The sequence below is a fragment of the Sphaerodactylus townsendi genome, linkage group LG14 (genome assembly GCF_021028975.2).
Source record: "Sphaerodactylus townsendi isolate TG3544 linkage group LG14, MPM_Stown_v2.3, whole genome shotgun sequence".
Taxonomy (NCBI): domain Eukaryota; kingdom Metazoa; phylum Chordata; class Lepidosauria; order Squamata; family Sphaerodactylidae; genus Sphaerodactylus; species Sphaerodactylus townsendi.
In genome coordinates, this window is record NC_059438.1 from 48,531,551 (window position 1) to 48,550,867 (window position 19,317).

Here is a 19,317-nt window from a genome sequence, read left to right on the forward strand (position 1 = left end):
GAGCGCTCGGGCCCCGGGGCCGGCCAAGGGCGGGGTCGGCCCGAAACTCCCACGTGCTTCTCCGCTGCGCCCCTGACCGGCGTCGGGGGGGGGGGGCGGGGGTGTGGCGGGAGGAGGCGGGGGGGGCGGCCGCATCGGGGCCGGCAGCCAGTGGGGGCGCGGGCGGCGCGCACGTGAGCCGCGGCCTGAGCCCACCTCCTCTTGCGCGCGGCCGGCAGTCAGGGGGCGGCGCTTTCTCTGCCCCGCCCCTCCCCCCTCGCCCCCCCTCCCCCCATGCCAGAAGAGCCGCAGCCGCGCCGGGCAGCAGCAGCAGCAGCAGCAGCAGCAGCCTCATCCTGCCCGCCCGAAGGCGCCGCTCCCCCCGCCGCCGCCGCCGCCGCCGCCGGGGACTGCCTGGAGCGCCGCGGGCGGGGAGGGGGCGACTGAGGGTCCGCGCTGCGCAGCGGCGCCGGGACTTGGAGCGCGCCGGCCGGCCGGCCAGGCTCGCCCCGCCGGGCCCGAACAAAGGAGGCGCCGCAGCGGCGGGGGCGGAGCCAGGAGCCCGGCGGGGGTCCCTCCCTCCCTCCCTCCCTCTCTCGCCCAGGCGGGGATCGGGGCCCTGCGGCAGCGGCGGGGCTGGCCCGGCTTTGACGCCTCTGCCGTGATGCTGCTGCTGCTGCTGCCCGCCGCGGCCCCCCCGACGCCCGTGCCGCGCCGCCGCCTCTGAGCGCGCCGGGGAGGGAGGGAGGGAGGGAGCCGCCGCCTCCCGCTCCCGCCGCGCCGTCGAGCCCCCGCCGCTCAGCCGCTGCCGCCCGGGCGGGCGGGCGAGGGGACGAAGATGGCCACGCTGCTGCGCAAGATCGGCCTGATCCGGCTGCACAACCGCGACACGGAGGACCCCAAGCACCACCTGCACCCGCCCCGCGGCACCTCCCAGCAGGGCTCGGCGCTCCGCGGCCGCGGCCACCAGAAGAACAAGGCGGCGCCCACGACCGCCCAGCCGCCGCCGCCGCCGCCGGCCCTGCCAGGTAGCCCCCCCGGCCAGGAGAGCCCCGGCAGCCCCGCCGCGCGCCCCCCGCAGAAGCCGGCGCGGGCCGAGGGTCCTGCGGGGCGCGGGGGCGCCGTGGCGGCGGGGGGCGGGCGGGGGGCGCACGGCACGCAGGTGCGGACGCGGCGGCTGATGAAGGAGCTGCAGGACATCGCGCGGCTGAGCGACCGCTTCATCTCGGTGGAGCTGGTGGACGAGAGCCTCTTCGACTGGAACGTCAAGCTGCACCAGGTGGACCAGGACTCCGTGCTGTGGCAGGACATGAAGGAGACGCACACCGACCACATCCTGCTCAACCTCACCTTCCCGGACAACTTCCCCTTCGCCCCGCCCTTCATGCGCGTCCTCAGCCCCCGCCTGGAGAACGGCTACGTCCTGGACGGCGGCGCCATCTGCATGGAGCTCCTCACCCCCCGCGGCTGGTCCAGCGCCTACACCGTCGAGGCCGTCATGCGCCAGTTTGCCGCCAGCCTGGTCAAGGGGCAGGTAAGGGAGCCGCGGCCTGAGCCCAGCCAAGGGGTGCAGCCCAGGAGGGGCGCCGGGGGGGTTCGGCCCAAGCCCAGCCTCAGGTCAGCCATGGTTGGGCCAGCTCAGGATGGTTGGCAGGCAGCAGAACCGCACACACACACACCCCTGGGCAGGCCGATGCCTGTCATGCCCTCAGAGCCAGGGGTCTTCAAACGATGGCCCTCCAGATGTTCAGGAACTACAATTCCCATCAGCCCTGCTACTTGGCCATGCGGGCAGAGGCTGGTGGGAATTGTAGTTCCTGAACATCTGGAGGGCCATCGTTTGAAGACCTCTGCCTCAGACTGTTCAGTCATGACATGACTCTATGGCAGGGATCTTCAAACTATGACCCTCCAGATGTTCATGGACTACAATTCCCATCAGCCCCTGCCAGCATGGCCAAGTGGTAGGGCTGATGGGAATTGTAGTCTATGAACATTCTGGAGGGCCATAGTTTGAAGACCCCTGCTCTATGTCCAGGAGATTTCTCTATTGTGAAACAGCATCAGGAATGAGCATGTTGGCTTCTGTTGCCAAACGACAGCATAGCCGCTATTGCAGCCATCATTATACCCCACACGTCATGCCCTACGTCATGCAGCACCAATGGCGTATCAGCCTGGGGACAGGGGGTAATCTCTGTCCAGGGGTGCAACTAATCTGGTCACGTGGGGGGGCGCAAAATTGCCCCCCATGTGACCAGATGCCTTCATGAAGACGACGAGTGTTTGGACTCCCTCGGCCCAAACGGGGGGGGGGTGTGTGTGTGTGCCCGGAGAAGGTTTGTCTCCAAGCAACATTCCCCCCCCCCCAATACGCCTCTGCACAACACCACGCCAAGGAGGGAATGGCACCCCACCTGTCCCATGGTCAGAGACAAGGCAGCCGTCCTCTTCGCCAACACAGCCTACATTCCACAGTGCTGACAGAACAACAACAGCAGGTGTCTCATGAGCTGATGAAGCATTGCTCAGGAGCCGAAAGTACAAAGGTGGGAAAGTGCAGCCAGCCACCGGAATTAAGGGGGGGGATGTGGAGAGAAAGGGTCCCACATCCCAGGCGGGGGACATGGCAGGACATGGGGGCTGGTCATGACAATGCCCCCCTCTTGGTGGTGACCCAAACAGTTGCTCGGGTGGCTTGACCGGAGCTCCATCCCTGGCCTTGGTCATCCTTGCTGGGGGGAAACCCTTCGCTATAGAATTTCTCCCGGGTTCTCACATCTGTGCTGAAGGAAAATCACCTGGGGTGTGTTTAGAACGGTTCTTGCGGGTTTGGGCGGCTTCGTGGTGTTCAGGGAAGGGCTAGTGGGGCTCAGCCTGGCTGCATTTTTGTTGCCTCGCGTTATCCCAGAAGCTGAACCGCACTGCCAGACTGGTGTTCCCCTCATGACCCGGCATGGGATGCTGCAATCATTTCCGGGCAGGTTTTGGCACCCTCTGCTGTGACACTCCAAGGGATTCCCCAGAGACTCTCCTGGGGCCGCCTGTGCCTGCACCACCACGCCTGCCAATACCAAGGGCTGTCAGTCAAAAGAGGTTTTCAGGCACACAGAGGCCCCTTCCGCACAGGCAAAATAATGCGTTTTCAAACCACTTTCACAACTGTTTGCAAGTGGATTTTGCCATTCCGCACTGCTTCAAAGAGCACTGAAAGCAGTTTGAAAGTGCATTATTCTGCATGTGCGGAAGGAGCCATAGATGACCTTTTGTCTCCCCTATCTGGTTGTTGAACCCTTCTGAGTACTGAACCACATAATATGGTGCATAGAAGCATTTGTGTGGGAGAGTTGTTAGCGTTTGGGGTTCTGAAGGTGGGGGTGAAGAAAACGGGAAGGGGTTCTGGCCTGCACATATACGCAGCAGATGGTGACTGCTGTAAGGATTCCGTGTGACTTTCCTGTTTCCTGGGTCTTCCCAAAATATGACTCTCTGGGGGAACATAAGAATATGGAAAGAGTAACAAAAGATAAATTAATTAATCAAAATCTGATAAATTAATTAGAACATTTTTTGTTGAATACTTTTTTGCCCTTGGAAAAGTAGCGCTGGAGAAATCTCAAGATATTTAGTATTTTTCTATGAATTATAAAAAATCTAAAACTGTTATTTGTTCATTTTATGTGCTGTGTAAATATTTCAGAATTTATTCCAACATCCAAAAGGAATTGAACGGAAATTCTCAATTAGCTCTCTTAATGTGGTTTAAACATTGTCATCCAGTAAATCCAGAGCTCTACTTGGATGTTATTTTTATTAGAATTCTTCCTAACATTTTAAAATATGACAACTTAAAAGCCTATGCTTCCCTAATGTCATTTAAATTTTAAGAGAAAAATTATGGAAAGTGTTAAATTACTGAATCTAGCACTTCATGGAATTGGGTCTATTCTGTGGTTGTCATCCACCAAAGGAGTTTTAATGTTCGCACTCCCAATTTGCTATTATTGCATCCATTCATTATGTCACTAATTTGTTTTTTTTGGAAATGAAAAAAATTCTCATCACAGTATTGCATTGGGAAATTTTCAAAAGCAAATTTCCCCCTTCACTCTCCCAAAAGCACTAGAATTTTGAGCAATCCAATGAAATTGGCTTGCAGGGATGTTTTCTCGTGGAATGATAAACGTGGGCTGCTCCCATGCCACAAGATAGGAAAGTTGGCACCAGCCCAAAAAGCTGAAAAGAAAAATGTAAAAAAAAATCTTGCCAGGAAGTCCACTGAACACTGGAGTCATGCGTGCATTAGCACAGATAACACAAAATGGGACCACCATAGTTCCCAGGCGGTTATTACCGTATCCTGGACGATGGATTGAATCATCATCTCTGTAGGCAGGCCTCTATTGGACTTAGATCCAAGAAAGCATTTCTTTGCCTTTCTCATTTGGAAAGGTTGTTGATTCGGGGCTTCGTGACGATAGGCGGAGGTTGGAGGTTGCAGAACAAAGAGGTGTGGTTTAAAAGGAGAGATTCTGTAGCTCCACCTAAGATTGTGTGTAGATAAAGGGAAGCAGGACAATACATTTATCGCAGCTTCAGAACCCGTGGGCTGCTCTGTTTTGTTACCCTGTTGAAATCTAAGGGTCTGTATCAGGCGAAGAGCTTCGATTGCTCCCCCCCCTCAAGAAATCTGCCTCCCAAAATCAATGGTGTTTTTTCATTGCAATTTCCCTTATTGCTTTTTGGCTGTGTGTCATCGTGACTAATCAGGCTGCTGAGGAGAACCATCTCCTCACCCCACGCGTATGTACTCAGCATCCCACACTGATACGCCAAAGATTTTACAACCAAAGGCTGCAACCAAGTCAGACCAATCTTTTCATGGAGCCAGTTCCGTGGGCTCAGTGGATTCAGCACATTACTGCGTAAAGATGTTCTTCATCCCCCAAGGTCATTTCCTGATGTGCTTGCAGGGTATTCAGGAAGGAGAAATCTATGAAGCTAATCTCCCCCCCCCCCCCCAATGTAATAGGTTCAGCTGCGCTGGCCGCAAAATGTGTCTGAAGAATGGCACCAGGGGTCTTAATGTGCTCATGTCCCTCCCCCCTGTGAGGCAGGCACTCTAATCACAAATCAAAACAAGATCTTAGGGAAAACTAGATCAGGCAGAGAGAGATCCACACTCGGTTCAAAGATAGTTAAGGATGCATTGCTGCAGGGGGTCGCCCCCCCCCACCCCCATTCTGTTTGCGGTCACAACATGGGAGAGGAAGAAGAGAGGGGGTTTTCATCTTTTCCTCTCCTGAATGGTCTTGCTCATAGGAATCCCGTTTCCCCACCACACAAGCTGGAGGAGACGTGACCCTTCAACTCTGTGCTGCTGCTGACTTTTCAGTGTCTTGGCTAGTTTGGCCCTTAAATTAAACTACCTTCTTGATTGCATCCGACATGGACAGCCCTGTGTGATGATGTACTTCAGAGATTTGAGATTGTTTTTTCATTCTCAAACCACAGCGTTGGCAAGAGGTGATGGAGTATGCACTAGTTATTGCAACTCCCTTGCATTTGGGGGCATCATTAAGTGGGATGTCCCCTTGTGTGAGAAAGCATCCTGTGACATTCATTGCCAATCATTGATACCACATGATTTTTATCCTTGAAATCCACCTTGTGGATACCTGGCTGGTCCATTTTGGGATTGAGAAATTCAGAAAAGCGGTTGCACGCTTCATTAAGTGAGCATATTGCTTAATGTTCTAGACCAGATGATACATCGTTGTCCTATTTATTAGTCATATGAACCTTTTGGTGACTCTTGCAAGGAATTCGCATCATTTCCAGCCTGACGCGAGCAATTGCCGGCATTCGGTTTTTTTACATGCTTCTGGGTTTTTTAAAAAAAATGTTTTTATTTCGTTGCTTTATGTGACTCTGCTATTCATTTATTTTTTATTCCTACCTAAAGTGACTGAATGGACACGCATAATAAGCAGACACAAGACTGCACAATAAATAAACTGTTAAACTTTTATGTGCCATCAGACTCTCCTTAGAATGAGGCAAAGAATGTGGAATCTACACAAAGAGGTTGTTTTGTGCCCTCCATCCTAGCTGATGACCCATGCACACCTTATTTCCATCACGTCAGGATCTGCAGTTTGTTGTCCGAGGAGGTCAGCCCCTTGAGATTGATGCAGGCAGCTCAGAGTGGGTGAAAGAAATGTCAGTCATATATTAGAAGTATAATGGCTCGTTTTTCTGTTCTGTTGCTTCTCCGGTCTCTGACAGCGGCTGCTGTTGAATAAGGAATGAGATTTATAAAATCTATGAAGCCATTTTAATCCGTCCAGAAGTCCCCACCCCAAATAACACAGCTCAATACATGCTGGTTTAAATCCAGCCCTTAAGCGAATCACGGCTGAAACACCGTCTGCTTGTTTAATGCTGCTGTCTTCATTCTGGTGGGTGGGACGAATCGGCAATAAAACATGGTGTAATTTTTCCAGAGGGATGCCTTTTGTTTAAGTATTAGAAGGTTTTCTGAATCTGCTAGTTGTTCACAAATGCATATTTTTGTGGGTATCCTGTTATTGTCTTGTGTTCCTAGACTGAATGGGAAATACGGTGCCTGCATATTGTTGGGAATGAAGGAATTAAATGACTGCCCGTCATCCCAGATTGGCTTATTCGCGTAAGACTGCGAAGGTGACGCAGTGCCCATTACAAAAAGGGGAAACAAGAGTTAGTATTAATTGTTTCGTGTGCTTAGCGTTTGCTTCGTAACTGCTATCAAGGAGTCAGATTCACCACAGTGTAACAGGAGTTGCATTATATAACCCTGGTGGTTCGGTTGCATAAGGCAAGCTGTACAGCAGATCGAGCCAGGAGGGACATTTGAGAATCTTGATTCCATTTGCAGAGCCAGCCTGTCCGAACAGCCCATTTAAGCGCACGGCCCCGAGCAAAACTGCTTTCCATCCTTAAAAGATATCTACTGGTTTTGTGAAATAGTTACTTTGCACCGCTTGGTCAGATCTTTGGTGTTAGTAGAATATCGCGTGTCAGTTTAATTAGGTGACCTTGGTATTGTGTTCTCAAAAACACATAAGAGCTTAAGACGGAGCCCCATTGAATTAGACCAGAGGTCCGTCTAGCCCTGTGATGGCGAACCTTTGGCACTCCAGATGTTATGGACTACAATTCCCATGAGCCTGCTAGCATGGCAAATTGGCCATGCTGGCAGGGGCTGATGGGAGTTGCAGTCCATAACATCCGGAGTGCCAAAGGTTCGCCACCACTGGTCTAGCCCACCACCTTTTTAAAATGAGGGGCCCCTCTGGGGACCAATATGCTCGCCTCCCTGCTGCTTGCTTCTTAAAAGTGGTGCTTTACACCTGAACATGGAGATTCCAGGTGACTATAGCAGTTATTGACAGTCCCGTTCCCCTTGAATCTGTCTGCTCTCAAAGCTGAGAGGAGGCATCCTTGTAGAAAATTCCATGCTTTTTTGACCTTCTGACCCTATTACCATCTTCATCGAGTGGCCCTGAGTTCTAGATATTATGGAACATGAGAAAACAAGTTTCTCTATCCATTTGCCTCCCTCGTCACAATTTTAAAAGCTTCTCTCTGGTGTGACACAGAGGGGTTTTTGTATTATTCAAGGCCGATCAATTTTATGTATTTATACTGTTTATACCCTGCCTTCCTCTCCAGTCGTAACTCAAGTGGATTTATGATATTCTCCTCTCCTCCCTTTTATTCTCACAGCAGCCCTGTGAGGTAGGTTAGCCTGAGAGCATGTAACTGGCCCAAGGTCACCCCGGGAGCTTCCTCGGGGGAATGAGGATACACCCTTGGGTCTAGCCACTGCAGCACTCTGGAAGTGATCTCTGTTATCAAGAGGCGGTTTCTGTGCGGTGCAGTCTTGTAATCATCTCGTCTTAAAACTGCCTTTGGGTTCAAAGACCCAGTTGATTAGAACACTTGATCTGACTGGTTTGGAGTCAGTCAGGTGTTTGATGTAAGCAAAAGAGGCATATTCAGTTCAACAGTGGACATGTTATGTTATATTGTATATACTAGCAGGGCACTCGTGCTTCGCTACGCATACTTCATCACAGGCTCTCTATGAATTTCGGGGTGACATTCAACATACTTCTGTACAGCCTGTTTGTGAACTTTGGGGTGACATGCAGCATATTTCCTCACAGCCTGTCTGTGGACTGATGGGTTTGTTTTCACATTATTTTGCAGCAGCTTCCTGTAGTTGTCTTTTTCTAATGCAATGTGTTATTGCTCTCTTTCACCTGGTGGGCTCCAAAAGACGTCATTTGGAAGCAGCCATTGTATTTTCGGGATGCAGAAAGGAAGTGTTCTGCCATTGGATGCTGATGAGTGAGAAGGCTGTGAAGAGGTTCAGGGTAGGGTTGAAGGGCAGGGAGCTGGACTGTACTTCCACTGCAGCACATTCCTGGGGACTCATCCTGTCTTTTCAGAGCACGACACCAAGAACAGGGTGATCGGAGACTGATCCACAGTAAGCAATCTGTCTCCACAGTAAGCAATCTGATGTCCATATGGAAAACCCGACAAATGTTTAGTAATCCAAGGTGATAGTGTGGTTTGTAATCTATTTTGATAGTATTTGGCTGTGTTGTTAACGTGAGGGTGGGTGGAGGAGTACTTTTTCACAGCCTGTCTGTTAATTTCGGGGTGACATTCAGCATACTTTTTTGCAACCTGTTTGTGAACTTTGGGGTGACATTCAGCATACCTCATCACAGCCTCTCTATTAACTTTGGGGTGACATTCAGCATACCTCATCACAGCCTGTCTATGAACTTCTGGGTTGTTTTTCGCATATTTTGCAGCAGCTTCCCTTACTTGTCTTTTTCTAATCGAATCTGTAAATGCGGCTTTTCGTTTAATCCCCTCTCCTCCCTTTAGCTGTTTCAACAGAAGGAACAGGTTTGTATCGCGTTGAGGAGGTCGGTTGGTAGGAAATCAGTTGGGCCACCATTGAAGCTCGAATTGTTAGCACTTTTTTTTTGTTTGGTGGGCATTATCAGAACTTGTCGATTCGACACATGGAAGTAGAGCGTCAAAGTGCCCTTCATTAAAATCTCCTGTGAAACAAATCATTTTTACTCCCTGTACTGCTTCCTTTAGCTTGGCAAGCAGGTTTAGAATGTTTGGGCAGATGGCCAGAAATCAACAGTAAATGTGTAATAACTCAAGTAAATCTGAATATTTTGAAAAATCCTTTCTTAGTGAGCACCTAAACCACATAATGAACAGGTGTGCCAAATTTCAACTTTGTAGGTTAGGTGTTTTTTGAGTGCTGTTGATGAGTCAGTCTGTCAGTCAGTCAGTCAGTCAGTGGTATTTCGCGTTTATAGATATAGATTTATGTGTTATTTATATGTTATGTTTATTTATTGCTGTAAGAGAGGTATTAATTGTATGAGCTTGTGGGTATGACTGTGGTGTGGGAATGCATGATATTTACATATTTTGATGTAATATTTTTCACATTTTCACATCCTTAAATGCTGGCTCTTTGGTATATTGAGGCTTGCTAAGCGGGGTGTACATTTCTAATTATATGTGGTTTTCAATATTCCCAGATTCAGGTTTTCCTGTTGTCTTCCAAGATGGCAACTTTCAAGTTTTATACTTTTTATTCTATTCTTTCCATCATTCAGTCATTCTATCCAGATTGGGTCTCTTCCTTCTTTCCCTATTTCTCCTTCTCATTGTCCATATCTTGTATTTTTGCTTTTCAAAATACAGAGGTATCAACTCTGATACAACCCATTTCAGGTCATATCTAGGCACGTTTATGGGTTACAGTCCATTACATGAAAACTCAACAGGATTGGTTTTACAATTCCTTGTAGGTTTGTTGGGGCTCCTCAGTAAGAATGTAACTAATACCGTGTTTCCCCGAAAATAAGTCGATTTATGGCTACCAATCTTGATCCTCTTTGATCTGAGATTGCAAATGCCTTAACAGTCCAGGTGCTCGGGAGCAACAGCCGCAGAAGGCCATTGCTTTCACATCCTGCATGTGAGCTCCCAAAAGCACCTGGTGGGCCACTGCGAGTAGCAGAGAGCTGGACTAGATGGACTCTGGTCTGATCCAGCAGGCTAGTTCTTATGTTCTTATGATAGTAAGGGAAGAGGAAAGTCACCGATTGATTCGTTGAATTTATTCAACAAAACTCATGAACTTCATCCAGTGATCACCGCTTTTCAGATTCTGGTTGTCATTTAGCAAAAATGTTAGAGACCACATTTAGTAACCACTTCAGTGAATTCTGAAGCACAAGCACCGGAGCGGCTCATACAAGCTGAGTTGGAGGCTTTTAAAAGAGTCATCCCATGATGCCGCAGGGCATCATAACGCACGGTGCTCAGCCAAATCATTGTGGCGCACTCTGCCACCACACGGGTGCAAAACTGATTGCTGTGCGACTTCTTTTTTTAAATATTGAGCACATTTCACGGCAATCAAAACAAGAGACTCGACTCAATTTAAAATGGGCATTTCAAAGAAGAGCATCAAATCAAACGAAGATGGCACTTTTTGTGAGTTTCCAGTGTCTGATGTTACTTTGATATGTGTCCAATTTTCCCTCTTAGAGGCTTTTGTGGAACCGTTTGCAAAGTTTGATTAAAACAGGCTCTCTCAGATTTAAAAAGAAACAAGAAAGTTGTCCAGAAAATATAATGAGTAAGGTCTTCACTCAAGTGTCTCATTATGTTTGTCTTTTAATTTATTAATTCATTAATTAGACCAGCCGCTGAGGGTGCCCTGCCCCTCCCCCGCTTTACAGGGGTCCCTAACATCATCGGGACCCATTATTCTTTTCTGGGAGGGTTGTATACGGGTTTCGTGGGACATTGTTCTAGAACGTAACTGTTTTAAATTGTATGTATGTTTTTATATATGATATTTTATATTGTCCACTGCCCTGAGCCCTTCAGGGATAGGGCGGTATATTAAATCAAAATCATCATCATCATCATCATCATCATCATCATCATCATCATCATCATCATCATCATCATAAAAAGAAAATCACAGATTTCTCAACCGTCAGCCTTTGGAGGCCGTTAAAAAAAGCCTTTCCCATGAGCAAAGGTGTTTGTGTTAGGAAAAAAGGGTCATCTTTAATAATAATTTCCTATTACTTAAATTTTCTGCTACTGTCAGTGGACTTGACAAATTGTCTTTGACTCTCGAAGGCCCTCCCCCCCTCTCCCCCTCCCTTACTTTCCTGCTAGCCGGCCTGACTGGTGGAGGACTCCCCTGCTTCTGCCTCTGCCTCCGAACTCCATGTGGGGCTCAGAGGGGATGTGTGGCACAGAGCTGCAGAACAGGTTTAGCTGGGCTGAGCCCAGCGTGCCGCTCTGTGCCAACCGCAGCCTCAGGACCCCCCATGTGGAGCCTGGCCGGTCGCCGGGGATTTTTTAAGCCGTGTATTACAAGATACCAAAATAGCTTCCAACAAACCTGCATATCATAGGTTCCCAAAGTGGGTGGTCATGCCTTCTGGGTGGGGGATGGGATTACCTAGGGGGTGCTAAGAGGCGGGGGGGGGGGGTGCCGGCGGTTCAGCCCTTTTAGCGCGTTGTTCACTTATTTACAATTGTTCAGAGAAAACTGAGTTGCCGAAGGAACCGCTAGGCTAAGCTGACCCAACTTATTTACAATTGACCAGGCTAGAGTTTATAACAGTTGTGGCGAACCTATGGCACGGGTGCCAGAGGTGGCACTCAGAGCCCTCTCTGTAGGCACACGTAAACAGAGTTCCCCCCCCCACACACACACACACATCTAGGCTGGCCTGGGCCGCTGGGCTTGATTATTAGCATTACACCTAAGACCTAGTTTTGGGGAAGCAGTGTAGGTAACCCTGTTAAGCGCTGTTAAACCCCACTGATTTTCATGCGAAGAACTAAAGCACAATCCTTTACGTGGGAGTAAGCTCAGTTTCTGGCAATGGGGCTTGCTTCTGAGTAAACCCTCCTAGGGTCGTGATTCACCCGTTGGAAGAGTTGCACGGTTGCTTCAAAGCTGAGCCACCGACTACCACCAAGCTTACTCCTGAGTAATGCAGGCCTCGGAGCCAACCGTTTTTTCTAAACTAAAACCTCAGTATTCAGGTTAAATTGCTGTGTTGGCACTTTGCAATAAATAAGTGGGTTTTGGGTTGCAGTTTGGGCACTCGGTCTCAAAAGGGTTTGCCATCACTGGCTTATAACAAAATACCTGCTTAGTTTCATTTTTAAAGTTTTACTGCTGTCCTTAATTTCAGAGTTTTTTCCTTTAGTCATGTTTGAGCTGCCACAAATCTCAGCTATTGGTAAGAACTATTCATTTTCTTATAAATTAATTACTGTACATCTGTGGTGGGTGGAGGATTGCGCATGTTTGGTAAATGGCTGACTCCTGATGATTGAAAATAGTGATTTAAGATTCTGCCTCGTTGGCTTTGCAGCAGACATTGGTCCATTGGTATCACTTTGTCAAGCCCCTCCATTGCATTAAGAATTTACTGAAGTAGTTACTAAATGTGGTATCTAACATGTTTGCTGAATGACTATTAGACTTTGAAAAGCTGCTATCACTGGATCAAGTTCATCAGTTTTGGGGAACAAATTAAACAAAAAAATGTTAATAAGATTTTGAATAAATGTGCGGTTAATTGTTACTGCTTTTAATTTGATTTGTTATTATCTTCCATAGTAGATAATGCAAACCACTGTTCTGGATAATGCTTTTTATAGGGTGAGTTAGAAAGCACTGGGAATGAGCTGATGGAAACCAGGGGGGAGGGGGACCGAAACCTCTGCCAAAGACGATCTGTACCCTCAGATCTGTAACTGTCTGACTAAAATTCACTTTTACCATTTAAAATTGGCTTCTAGCAATTAACCAATTAAAGCTTAGTTTGATTAACCTACTAATCAAAGGTTGCATCCCTGATAATAATATATATATATTAAACAAGGGATTGTAAAACAATAATTAAATTTGTTTGCATCAAGAAAATTAAACAGCAAGTGCAGACATCTGGATATACTAAGGATATGGACCTGGGCAACTTGCAAAAGGCGTTATTTGATTAATACATCCACAATAAAAGCAGAACCCGGTGTGGATCTGCTTCAGTGATGTTAAAGGGCATTGTAACTGTAGGATATTGTGTCAATCAAGCTGAAGGAGGAAAATAGCCCTTTCTGGCTCTTTAAACTGTTTTGTGAAAGGTTATGAGCCAGGCAGGCGGGTTCTGACTTTCCTTGATCTCTAAGATACTTTAGATAGTTCCTTAGGCCAGAACTGCTTATTTAGGAATAAATCCAACTTGAGCGTTTTCATCAGAGCGACAGGTGGGGGGGGGGAGGTTGTAATATTCTGTGATGAAACGTGGGCAAGAGGGATGTTACTGTTTCTCCTGTAATGCCGCTGACCAGTGGTGGGATCCAAAAATTTTAGTAACAGGTTCCCATGGTGGTGGGATTCAAACAGTGGCGCAGCGCCAATGGGGCTGGCGGGGCACGACGGGGGCGTGGCCAGGCATTCCGGGGGCGGGGCATTAATAATTTCTCTGTTACTGTAAAAAACTCTTACTGTAAAAAACAAGTTCCTAATTTCCAGCTGGTCTCTTTCTGTCCATAATTTAAACTCATTCTAGCAAGTCCTATCGTCTGCTGCCAACAGAAACAACGACTTCTCCTCTAATTGACTGCCTGTCAAATACTTAATACTTTCAAATACTTAATTTTGTTTCTAGAAATCAAAAGAAGGAGACTTTCCTTAAACAAGGAACTTTACCATATTTCTAAAACATGTTTTTAAAACAGCCCAACAGGGAGAGTTATCCCGTTTTCTACCTTCGCTAACCAGCCACGAAGGAAACAGCAGGACTTTATGATTTTTGGACCTAATGGAATTTCTAACAGAAAAGCAGACCCGATTAGTAGCCCCCTCTCGGCATACACCAATAATTAGTAACCCACTCTTGGGAACTGGTGAGAACCGGCTGGATCCCACCTCTGCCCCTGACCCCCACCCCTCCTGCTTTTTGCAGTGATGCAGCAAGTGTGTTTGAAACCCCAAAGATGAGAGAAGATCTTCGGGAGGGGGGGCCACATGGGGAAAGGGGTGGGAGAAAGACTTAAGCACCATGCTTCACAGGTGGCCCACTCCCCGGCTACCTTCTGCTATCACCCTGGTGCATATCTGAGGTACACCCCGAGGATTAGAGCACCGGGAGACCCAAGATCTAATCCCCACTCTTCTGAGGAACTCAGTGGGTCACCTGGGGCCTTCCACACACTCTCAGCCGCACGCCCCTCACAGAGTTGTGGTGAGGATAAAATGGAGCAGTGACGAATGTCAGCCATTGTAGGTCCCCACTGGGAAGAAAGGCAGCGGAGCCATGAAGTTGATCATCATCAGCTTATATTCCCTTGATTGAGAACAGTGAGAACTTCAAAGCATGGCAAGGCAGTCTGGTGTAATGGTTAGCCAGCTGACTCTGCTAAGAACCTTGCTGGATTAGTTGTCCTATCTCAGCCAGACTACCTACACAGGGTTGTCGTGGGGGAAAGGATCCCATGTGCTACTCTGAGCTCATTGGAGGAAGGGAGGAATTGCAATTCCTATAGGTAGAGTATCATTCACGCTATTGGGGTGCACTTCGCCTCCACCCTCCCCACCCTGTCTGTGCAAATCCAGCAGAACAGGGAGGATTTCTGCTGTAGCAAGGCATGTTTCTTTAAAGAAGTTACTTACCCGTAGCGCCATGGTTGAGAAGATCCCCCCCCCCACGCACACATATCCCCCCTTAAAAACATTTAAAGGATTGATTCTGTTGGGTGCTGTGTGGTTTCCGGGCTGTCTGGCCGTGTTCTAGCAGCATCCTCTCCTGACGTTTCGCCTGCATCTGTGGCTGGCATCTTCAGAGGATCTGATGTTGGGAAAGCAAGAACACATGATAAACCAACCTGGACATAGAATATTATTTGAAAAAACAGACCTTCTGGACCACTCTGAAAGCCACTACGTCAGACTATGCAGAGAAGCCATTGAAATCCATGAGCACATGGACAATTTTAACAGAAAGGAAGAAACTATGAAAATGAACAGAACTTGGCTGCCAGTGTTGAAAAATACTAGAGTCAAGACAGTGTCTAACCAGCTCCACACAAACACAGGATGACCATAGACAAAGGAAACAAAGGCCAGGATACTTCTATTCAGATGCTTCCCCCAGTGACCTTGCTATCTCCTGGGTTACTCCCATGCTATAGACTTCATTGTTACTCATACTTCTATTCAGATGCCCTCAACTATTGACCTGGTTGTCTTCTTTGTTACTCACAGACAATGTTTCTTCACCCACCCTGGACACTCCAACAGGTATATATACTCCACTTGCTTTCCCAACATCAGATCCTCTGAAGATGCCAGCCACAGATGCAGGCGAAATGTCAGGAGAGAATGCTGCTAGAACACAGCCAGACAGCCCGGAAACCACACAGCACCCCAGTGATTCCGGCCGTGAAAGCCTTCGACAATAGATTGATTCTGTTACTTGCAGAGCAAGCTGCCATAGTCATTTTAATTCAGCGGCATATTGAGCAGTGAGCCAAAGTTGGAGAGGCTTTCTTATTCTAATTGAGGGTTTTTTGGGTTTTTTGGTCAATAGCTGGGAAGTATTTTGGTCAATAGCTGGGAAGGAAATCAATGCGTTCTCAATGCCACCTCAAGAGGTTGTGTTTTTGACAAACTCTGGGCTGTTTCTTAAAGCATTAAAGTGATTGCTTACAACGTTTTCACCTCTCTCAAGATGGCTTCACAGGCTGCTGTAGCAGGAGCTCAGATAACTCTTGATGTTCCTAGGTAGCACCCGTGCCTCCTCCTTTACCTGCTGAAGGAGACTAGGGGGCTTTCCGCACTACAGAAGGGAGCTAAGGTCAACTCGGTTCCCTTCAGTGGGGGGCGATTCCAGGCTGTCCGCACAGCAACTTACTTGGCCCCCTGAAACCGAGCTAAGCGGGCGGGATCATCTTGGTGCCTGTTTCGCTCCTCGATCGTGATTGGAGCTTGTGTTACCATGGGAAATGGGAGCGTTCTTTTTTTTTTTACAGTTTACAGTTACATGCCCGCCACGACTCTCCCGTTCTGCGCATGCCACAAAAGCGGCTCCTGATTGGTTGAACGGATGAGGTGTCGTTTCGATGCGTCCACAGTTTGAAGCTTCGAAGCGGCATCGACCTTGTTCCAGCAGAAAGGTGCAGTTCATAACTGCGACAAGGATGTCGCAGTTCTGAAGGGGGGGGGGGGACCTGAGACAAAACAACGTTGAGCTCAGTTGCAGTGCGGATACACTGAGGTGAACCTAGATAGAAACCAGTACAACTCTATTAGTGCGGAAAGCCCCTAGGACAGAGGACAACTCAATTTCTGTTGCACCTCTGCTGTCTTATTGCTCGTATGAACTGGCCTGTACCTCAAGATCTTTGGGGGCTGGCCTTCTCCAAACTGGGTGACTGTGGTGGCCCCTGACTCTGGAATACCCTCCCCCAGGAAAACTAGATGACCTGCCATTCATGGTCTCCTAGAGCTGTGTGATGGTTATCCTAAAATTGTTCGTGGCTTTATGGGGGAGGGGGAGCTTCTGGTGTAGTAATATTTTTTTATTTGTGAGATAATATTGAGGGTGTTTGTACCGTTGCTGCCTTTTGTGCTTGGGGCAAGGCAATCTAAACAGTCACGCCCTTCTGAGCCAATTGGTTTCAGGGAAAGTGTAATGTTAGTTAAGCAGGACTAAGCCTTATTGAATTGTTTTAATTTCTGTTTGTTTTTAGTATTTTGCTTCAGATTCAGTGGCGTCGGAGGTTAAGAGCAGGTGCATTCTAATCTGGAGGAACCGGGTTTGATTCCCAGCTCTCTCAATTCAATTCAATTCAATTTCAATAAGCCTTTATTGGCATATACACAATAGTATAAAAATACAGTTCCAGTTAAAAAGCGAACAGTAAAAAACTTTGCGTTTGTCATACATTCAGTTTACAAACTCCTGACAAAAACTTTGCCACTATAAGGCAACAATGAAAATCCTGACAATTTAAAAGCATAACTACTTTACCTGATTCAGTATAATCAATCATAGGGTCTATAGCTTGGGATAACAGGCTGGATCGGAGATCTTGGTATAATAAGCAGTTCAGGGGAATGTGTGGGATGGAATCCAGCTGTCCTATGCTAAAGGTACAGAACCTCTTATCGCTTGGAAGACCTTTAAGTCTTCCTCTATGTAGCGGAGATGGCATGATGTTAAATCTAGCCAGCATATAGGCTCTCCTGTGTATGGGATTTGTGAGCGCTGTAATATAATAGGCTGGGTATCCCTGCGTGAAACGACAGAGCTCTCTCAGCCCCAACTAGCCCACAGGGTGTTTGTTGTGGGGGGGAAGGGCAAGGAGATTGGAAGCCCCTTTGAGTCTCCTGCAGGAGAGAAAGGGGGGATATAAATCCAAACTCCTCCTCCTCCTCCTCCTCCTCTTCTTCTTCTTCTTCTTCTTCTTAATTTTTCTTATATGTAAATAATATGGATTTTTTTCCTTCATATACGCTTCCTTGGGAGGGTAGACAGCATGGTAGAGCCCAATTTTGCGAGACCTCAGAAGCTCAGCAGGGTGTCTGTTTGGATGGGAGACCACCAAGGAAGACCTTGAAGAGGAAGGGAGTGGCGAACCACCTCTGCTCCTCGCTTGACTTGAATGCCCTTTGCTGGGGTTGCCGTCAGTCTGTTGCAACTTGATGGAATTTTACAAACGTATGCAAGTTGCCCATCATGCTTTTTCCCCTAGAGGAGAGCAAGGTAAAAATCTCCAGTTCAGAGTGTGTTATGGGTGCTTTGGGGGTCCTGTCCCTTCTCCCTCCACCTCCCTTGAATCTCTGAAGGGTGACTTTACAGAGGAAGAGAATGGATTCAGTCTGATATTCAAGCTTCCGCCCAGTCATCCAGGTTATCAGTACCCCCAAAGGAACATCTTTGTGCTGAGATGGAAGAGAGGAAATGAAACCTTGACTGAGGCGCTGCCCGTGATAATGATCACACAGAGCGGAGGCATCACCACAGTTCTGCGTTGTCCTGAACAAGCCAGCACTTAACCCTTTCATGCCATGGGAAGGTTAGGAATTGGAGAGGGCTGAGAGCAGAGGTTTGGCTTTCAATATGCCCAGGTGACGGAAGGATTTTGCCCGTCTCTCTAGTACATTTTTATGCCTCCCTTCTTTGAAAAGGCTCCAGGCGCCACGCAGGCTGAACGTGCTCTCCCAGGTGTGCTGGCATTGTGTTGTGATCCTATATCAGTGGTGGCGAACCTTTGGCACTCCAGATGTTATGGACTACAATTCCCATCAGCCCCTGCCAGCATGGCCAATTGGTGGTCTCCCGTCCAATTCCTTGGTGGTCTCCCATCCGAACACACACCCTGCTGAGCCAATTGGCCATGCTGGCAGGGGCTGATGGGAATTGTAGTCCATAACATCTGGACCGCCAAAGGTTCGCCACCACGGTCCTATATGATTTTTTGTTTGCTGCAACAATTTCAACTTTCACTTTTCTCCTACCTGTCAGATGATACCTGAGCAAATGTACGGAGGGTGCAGGAATTTGACACTGTTCCTGTGTCCCTCTGCCTCTCAGTTTGGATGTGTTTGCAGTTTTGCTTGAACAGAACAGGCAGCGCTGTCCAAAGGGCCACCTAGACAGAGGTGTCCAGCCGCCTACATGACCGTGGCACCGCTAGTGAACTCCCTGTGAACTTCCTTTAGGGCAGTGGTGGCAAACCTTTGGCACTCCAGATATTATGGACTACAATTCCCATCAGCCCTTGCCAGCATGGCCAATTCCACTATATGTGAACCACAAAGGATTGCGAAGAGCTCCAAGCGGACCTTGATAAATTAGGTGAGTGGGCTAAGAAATGGCAAATGCAGTTCAATGTAGCAAAATGCAAAGTGATGCACATAGGGGCAAAAAATCCAAACTTCACATACACGCTACAGGGCTCAGTGCTATCAGTCACAGACCAGGAAAGGGATTTGGGCGTCTTAGTTGATAGTTCCATGGGAATGTCAACTCAATGCATGGCAGCTGTGAAAAAGGCAAACTCTATGCTGGGGATAATTAGGAAAGGAGTTGATAATAAAACTGCAAGGATTGTCATGCCCTTATATAAGATTAGCCTGTGCACTCCACACATGCCAGCTGGGTGACCTTGGGCTAGTCACAGCTTCTCGGAGCTCTC

General features: G+C 48.2%; 2 protein-coding genes across 2 annotated transcripts; both read left to right on the forward strand.

The window, feature by feature from the left end:
- The first annotated feature begins 273 nt into the window (after positions 1-273).
- On the forward strand, positions 274-706 carry LOC125443572 (transmembrane protein 200C-like). Its single transcript, XM_048515785.1, has 2 exons — positions 274-424; positions 468-706. The coding sequence occupies exons 1-2, from the start codon at positions 274-276 to the stop codon at positions 704-706; spliced, it is 390 nt and encodes a 129-aa protein (XP_048371742.1).
- A 56-nt stretch (positions 707-762) lies between these two features.
- Positions 763-18,175, forward strand: UBE2QL1 (ubiquitin conjugating enzyme E2 Q family like 1). Its single transcript, XM_048515383.1, has 2 exons — positions 763-1,513; positions 17,966-18,175. Exons 1-2 carry the CDS (start codon positions 818-820, stop codon positions 18,173-18,175), a joined length of 906 nt encoding a protein of 301 aa, XP_048371340.1. The 5' UTR covers positions 763-817.
- The last annotated feature ends 1,142 nt before the right edge of the window (positions 18,176-19,317 follow it).